General features: G+C 37.1%; 1 protein-coding gene across 2 annotated transcripts; it reads left to right on the forward strand.

Annotated features, from left to right (window-relative positions):
* Positions 1-2,479: 2,479 nt before the first annotated feature.
* LOC122051310 (sister chromatid cohesion 1 protein 3-like) lies at positions 2,480-6,784 on the forward strand. Of its 2 annotated transcripts, XM_042612370.1 has the most exons (9): positions 2,480-2,519; positions 3,210-3,401; positions 3,494-3,540; positions 3,617-3,666; positions 3,758-3,822; positions 3,936-4,279; positions 4,420-4,513; positions 5,728-5,840; positions 5,922-6,784. In XM_042612370.1, exons 1-7 carry the CDS (start codon positions 2,491-2,493, stop codon positions 4,452-4,454), a joined length of 762 nt encoding a protein of 253 aa, XP_042468304.1. In that variant the 5' UTR covers positions 2,480-2,490; the 3' UTR covers positions 4,455-4,513; positions 5,728-5,840; positions 5,922-6,784. The 2 variants fall into 2 exon arrangements, with proteins under 2 accessions (XP_042468304.1, XP_042468305.1); XM_042612371.1 differs by lacking the exon at positions 5,728-5,840.
* The last annotated feature ends 582 nt before the right edge of the window (positions 6,785-7,366 follow it).

Here is a 7,366-nt window from a genome sequence, read left to right on the forward strand (position 1 = left end):
ATTTACCCTTAATTAATATTAAACTACCATGTTAAATCTTTAATTAAGTTTCACCCTAAGTAACACATGTCTACCCATACAAAAGATGAAACTTTGTCCCTTTCTTTCACAATTAGTTGGGTCTCTAATAGAGAAAGCTGGTCATTAGCAAACACATTGTCTTAAGGAGTTGGCTTAGAATAAACAGATCAACGGGTTGACTAGATTTATATATAATTTTCCGTATTAATAATGATAGATATATTTTTTATTAAGTAAACGGTTTTTATCTTTGTTTACTTGGGAGAAAATTAAACATTTATTAAGCACGGTGAGTTGGGCGCACTCTATTGATTGTTATTAATTAAGCATTCATTTACCACGCCCTCAAATTCTTCGCACGACTTCAATCCCATTAATTACACGTCACCGATGCTCCTCCCGCGTCACACCGACTCGAGCGGTTTGCCTCACGATTCGTGCCGGATCGCCCAATCCGACGACTGCGGGCTACGGATCACGATAAGTTTGAATGCTCTGGAGGCGCACCGGAAGGCGATGCTTTGATGTCTTATTGCGTCTGTTTTCCTCTGTTTTCTAGACGAGAGACGAGATGTGGCCGCCGCTCTCCGCCTTCGAAGGCGGCGGAGCGCCGGCGAATTCGGGGCCACTCCCCCGGCGGAGCTTCTATCTCTACAGCGGTGGATCCTCCGACGGGAACCAGGCTTCCCCCTACCTCCCTTCCTTCTCCTCCGTGCCCTTCTCCTGGGAGCGCCGCCCGGGCATCCCCAAGGCCGCCGTTGCCACCGCCGCTGCCAGCGGCCCCCTCCTCCGCCTGCCTCCCGGCACCTCCGGCTACCACAGGAAGCGCACCGCCTCCGACGCCGCCGGCGACGAGGACCCCTTCGCCGTCGCGCTGGCGGAGTGCGCCAAGCGCCCGCCTGGACCCTCCATCGAGGAGCTCTTCACGCGGACCCGATCCGCCTCGGCGCCCCGCAAAAGAGCCGCGCCGCAGTCGGCGGCGTGGTCGATCTCCGACCGCCTCGGCCTCCACGCCGCGTCGTGCAAGGCTACGTGCGCCATAGCCGACTCCGCCGTCTGCGTCCCCCGCCGCCCGGGTCCTCGAGGCGGCACCGCCTTGCCCTACGCTCTCTCGAGCCGCCGGGCCGGCTAACCGGAACCCGGTCCAGTGATAAGCATGCAATGTACGTTAGCGAAGCGTAATAATTGCACTGCATCTGATGTGTATTAATCAATAGCTAATGCTTTGTGGAATATTCTAGAGCATTTAATCAAAAAGCTTTGTGTTTATATATATATATATATATATATATATATATAATCTTTTTAAATTTCTAAAGATTTATAGATGATAAATTTTTATAATTTTTGTATTGAATAAATTGATTTATGAAATTACTCATATTTCGCAAATAAATCCAGGAGATAGAAAAGGGCCAACTGACGGCCATTTCTATTAAGGCCAGGCCCAGTTATACATCATTAAAAAAAATAAAAATTGACTAAAGAAATACGTCTAGCTCTATTATTTCTATTAAGGCCCAGGCCCATCTATTATGAAGGGAGGTTAATGCCCCATTGTAATAAAGCTGTATAAAAATGTAAAATTATGGAGTAGAAATTAGTAAATTAAATCATGTTAATAAAATACGGTTCCTTTAATAACTAATTAGTAAAATTAAATTACGTTAATCTCTTTTGTTTTTGAATGAAAAATAATTTTAAAATTTATTAATAATTTTCTCTAGTTATTTTTTATATAAAAAAATATGTAAATTGGCTTTCTCCCATATGTTATGATTGTTAACACCATAAGAGGAAACTTCTATAAATGTAAATACCTTGAGTGACTCGTCACCGCCAACTCGTCCCAGAGTCAACACGGAGGAGATAAATCATGGACGGCTATTAGCTATTGGAATAGTGATTAGCACATAAGGGAGGTATTTACCTCGGCTTTACTAAGATTCGAACTCCAGACCTTATTGTAGCAACACTTCATGCGCTAGTCATTACACCCATCCAAGGAGACTCTTGATACTCAATTTATGAGCTTTTATTAGGTATAAATTGCGAATATGATTCAAATAATAAATGTCTAAATTCCCTTGGAGTCCAACTCTAATAAGAAGAATTTCTATGGTTACAAGGGTTTGTAAACCCTAATCTAATGACACTTGAGTTAATTGATATTTATAATAATGTTGAAATGAAATTTTTATAAACCCTTCGTTTTTTTTCATTCCAATAGTTACAAAATATATTGATGTTTTTTCGAAATGTAATATCCACAATAACTAACCATCAATATTGACATTAGACTATGTAAATTTATGGTAAACCCTTCGAACAATAGATTAAAATTGTAAATTTGTAATTGGACTAAAAACTTATTCGGTTGTAATAAATAATATTTTTTTTTTGTAAAATATTATTCTGTTGCGCTAAATTAGGACACCCACTTCCAGAAGATGAAGAAGACTCAGATTGATGGTGACGGGGTCGACAGCCGGTCTTCTGTAGGTTCATCTCCCTTTTATTCCATCCCGACATCCCCTAGGGTTTTTATCATCCCGGATAGATTTGGTTGTTTAGTGTCAATGGGTTTCTTCGAATCTAAATCTTTTGGATGTCCATTGCGGAGTTTCCTTTGCCAAGTTGAAGAAATGAATCCTTAAATAACAAGTGTCTTTTCCGGTCATTATTTTATTTTTGTTCTTATATACAAAGGCAAGATTATATTTTTATGTTTGTTTTGGTTGGATTTTACTGAAGCTGAGTTCTTTATTTATAATATCGTCAAAAAATATCTATAGGGATAAATGACCACCCTGCTGTTGTCTCCAGAGCAAGGTTTAGGGTGTATGATTCACGTTCTATGTTTTCTTTTAATTTGACGGAACGTTTACATTGGTTTGAGAAATGTATATTTGAGTTGGTTATGACGAGGTATTTGATGAAGGATTCGTTGCTTTTACTTTATTTTTACTGATTCTTTCTCTCTTTTTTAAAAAAAAAAAAATCAAATTTTGTTGTAAAATTTTGCATAAGGAAAAGATTGACATTTTCCTTCTATAGGATGGCCTGGTCTTATACTTCGGTTTTGTGATGCTTATTTTTAACTTGTTGTGTGCTTTGGTAGATGATATTATGTATCCTTGAGCTCCAATTGCTTTGAGACTGTGACTTCTTCTGGTTGGCCTTGTCAGAATATACTCGCGGAAGTTGAATTATCTGTTTCAGGACTGTAACAGGATGTTGGCTAATATAAGGGTGGCCGTTGCTTTGATACATGTCAATTTACAAGAAAATGCAGATAAAGCTCCATTTGAGTCTATAACATTACCTGAGACCTTTAACCTTGATGCATTGGAGTTAGATGAATCAATCAATCCTACTGAGTATGTAATTTTTCACCTTAGATTATATAGGGAAGTCAAGTGGTTGTTAGCTCTTTATAATTATTTACTTTGTTCATATATTTTTGATACAGTGGCTCAAACAATCACCAAAAAGATTATCAGCAAATAACTTTGGCAGGTCAGTAAACTTTTTTGATTAAAAAAAAGGTGATGTGCAAGATAGGTGTTTGCTAACAATGGATTTATTGTACTAGGTGAAGCTTCAGCAGGGGAAGATCAGTATGCAGCTTTCTTCGTTGATAAGGTCTCAAATATTTTATGTTTTACATGTATCAATATTTTTATAATTTCAGTAATCTAAATATTTAAGCTTTTATATGGATTCCATGATTTAGGATAACAACACAAACTCATCAGTAGAGCCAGAAAGTAGAAATGATGCAGAACCCATGGAAGGAGAGTAAGGCCTTATGTCAAGTTTCTTAGTGAAATACTTAGGCAATCATTTTCTAATAGTTCACTTTGATGCAATGTATTGCCACCATTTGATGGTGGTCTGGATGCTATTGTCAGCCCGGCTCTAAACTCTACATCTTTTGAGGATCCTCATTCAAATAATCATGGCAATGGTTCTTTTCAAACTTTCGATGTCAACAATAATATTCAAGAATTTCAAGAAATTGAGGTTATGCGTGAAAATAACTTGGATCCTGAGAACCAGTTAAAGTTGGATAACACTAGCAATGGTGTTGAATTACATGATCATTCTACATCAGTAACAAAGAGAAATCATAGTTTTGATCCAATACTCGAAGATATTTTGGTTTTTGGAGACGAACCTTTGCCTTCAACATCTCATGCCAACCCACCAATATCTACATTTGATTCCAACATTGCTAACAGGGAGATATCTTCTGGTTAGATTTTTTTTTTTCTCTGATATTTATTTTTCAATTGTTTCAGGGTTGATCAGCTTAACAATCAATCATTTTCATCAGTGTATGATAATATTGTTTGTGATTCATCTTATTCTTTCTGTTCATTGGTTGTTTGGTAGGTCAAGCCTTACCTCACTTGGAGCTGGAGCTTTAGAACGGAATGAGAAGAATAGAAAAACATTCATATGATGAGAAAATTGTATTGGCAAATGTGTAAGTATCACTAAATTATTTTGCAGAAGAACTTTTGGGGTTTTATCTGTCGTATCAACTAACTAATCTAACTTTATCACTGTCACTTTATAAACAAATTTTCCATGAGGGCAATGCTGCAAGAGAGTTAACTTTGTGGATTTTGTAACTCCTTCAACCACAAAATTTTCCATGAGGGCAATTCTTTAATTATCTTTAATGAAATTACTCGACAAAGATTAATGATCTTTAATTTTACTTCCAAATTCCATTTCTTGAAGATATTTATGTTACTTGTCACAATATTTAAGATTTCAAGTATTCTTATCATTATTCTTTGTTATTACATCTGGATTTTCACTTTTTAGCTATATCGATCTCCATAAAATCATAGCATGGTTTGATAATCAATGAAAGAATTATTGAGGAACACTACAAAAACCCAAGTCAATTAATGCTACCCACACCAACCAAAAAGATAGCTTCCACAATATTTTAGGGTTAAAATATTGCTGCTGATAGTATGATTTTCCATCATATTCAATCATTGTAATTTTCCTATTTCTTTATTAACAAACTGTGGTTGCAAGGTATCTTATTGACCGAGTTGTCAAAATATGAGTTTATAGAGTTGCACGATTCATGATTTAATACAATTTATATTCACAATTTTTGACATGAACCTTGATTGGCAATGTTGCTTGTTATTTTCTAAGTTTCAATAATTTAGGTCGGACCTTTAAATTTTGATAATCATTTGGGTCTTTGTTTGCAACATGCCAACATTTGATACCCTTTGACATGCTACAATGCACATCAAGATGAATTGAAAAATATATTTTATTTTTTTAGTTTGTGTAAATACAACATAATGTTAAAACTGTACCATTCTAAATGGGATGCAAAGACCCAAGTTAGGTACATACTTACATTCTTTTCTTTTGTCTTGTTCATCTCTTTCCTCTTTCCCTTTCCAATTTGTCGTCGGCACCATACATTGGAATAGCTGCACAACTAAAATAATATTGTTCAATCATATAATGAAGTCTTTTGAACCTTGAACAAAATCATATGCTCTAACAATTGCAAATGATGCTTTTTAAAAATGATGCTATTTGTTCATTAGTGTTAATAATAGAATGGTTGTAGAATATTCTTACATGATTAATTTAATTTTTTTGTAAACATCATGGATTGAAATTGGTTTTATACACCATACAATCTTGTTTTTTTAGAGACATGAAAAAACAACTGGAAGACACTACTAAATTAGTTTGCAAGCAGATGAATCTTCCATGTTCAGTGCTAGATCTCAATGATCAAGCATTTCATGAGCCACTGTTATGTGGTTAGTTTTCTTTTCTTTTTTGTCATTTTTACAATTTTGAGTTATAATATGATCCTTAGTTGGAATCAAACATATATGCAGGGATATGTGGTAATCTCCTGGAGGGTTTTTCTAGATCCTTTCCTCTTCAAAGCAACAATTCTAGTCATTTGGAAGTTTCATCAGAGCTTGCAAATGAATTACCTCATGTTGCCTCAGAGGATCTGCAAAAAGGGCCTGAACAACAAAATAATTTGGATGGGGAGATTGAGCGACATAGTGACAGAAATACAGAACCAGAACAACAAGACAAGCTGAATGCAATACCTGAGAATTCTCGATTCGATATGCATACTGATATCCAACCAGAACAACATGATGAGTAGAATCTAATACCTGAGAATCCTCGATTTGATATGCATACTGGAGAAAATATAAATGAAACAATACTAACACCCTCCGGAGGAGTAGATATGACTGACTCCCTTTAACACCACAACAGCTGGTTCAATTCATGACTTTGATAAGACTTTTGATACAGAGATATTGTCCACAGTTGAAAGTTTTACTAGGACTGAAGCAACTAGTTATGCAATTGGAGCTAACTTATTCTCTTTGGAGGAAGAACCACTTCAAAATAGTATGATCAGAATTCCAAGTTTGTTGCTATCTGTGGAGGAAGTAAGTTCCTTAGTAGAAGAATCTTAGTGACACTACTATCCATGTTTTTCTTTTCTTAAGATTGTTTCATACTAATAAGCACCTCTAGTCGGCACCGGCCTCCTCTTGCTCGTCGTCATGTCCTTCAACGGTGGCATCTTTATGGATGTCGGATTCCGGCTCTTCATGAAACTATGTGGGTTCCGGATTTGTAATTATGTTTGGCAGGCTAATAAGTCATCAGATAAAGAATGGAAAAAAAAAGATACTTAATGATCAATCTCATATGTAATTGCCTAATTGGAATAAGAGAAGCAATTTTATTTTCATGTAGTAGCTCTATAATGTTGGACCGTTGGGGCCGGTTAGAAGGGGGGATTGAATAGTCTGCAAAATCAAAAACGAAAAACCCTTCTCGACTTTTCTTAAACTAACACTTGCATAAAATAAATAAGCAGAAAGTAAAAGAAGAGGCTCACAAAGATTTGACTTGGTTACAATCGGGGAGGTTGTTAATTCAAGGAAAATATCGCATTAGTACTCCTTCAGACGGAGAAGCCTCTTACAGCAATAATGCACAGAGAAATAGAAGCTAAACTACAACTAATAGCGCACAAATGTTGGAATACACAATTTCTGAGTTGATGAAAAGCTTCTGGACCAAAGTTATATTTATAGCTTTGGTCGGGGCGCCCCAAAGGGATTCCGGGCGCCCTGGGGGGATAAAACTTTATCCCCAATGAAACGGATCACGCTTGACGTGATCCGATCAAAAAGCCACTTCCGGGCGCCCGGACCACTAAGTCAACCAGGTTGACTTTCTGGTCCGGGTCTTCTGCTCTGGTGCTGCTCGCCTCGGTCCGGGTCTTCCACTCCGACTCCGGTTG

This window comes from Zingiber officinale, chromosome 3A, assembly GCF_018446385.1.
Source record: "Zingiber officinale cultivar Zhangliang chromosome 3A, Zo_v1.1, whole genome shotgun sequence".
Classification (NCBI taxonomy): domain Eukaryota; kingdom Viridiplantae; phylum Streptophyta; class Magnoliopsida; order Zingiberales; family Zingiberaceae; genus Zingiber; species Zingiber officinale.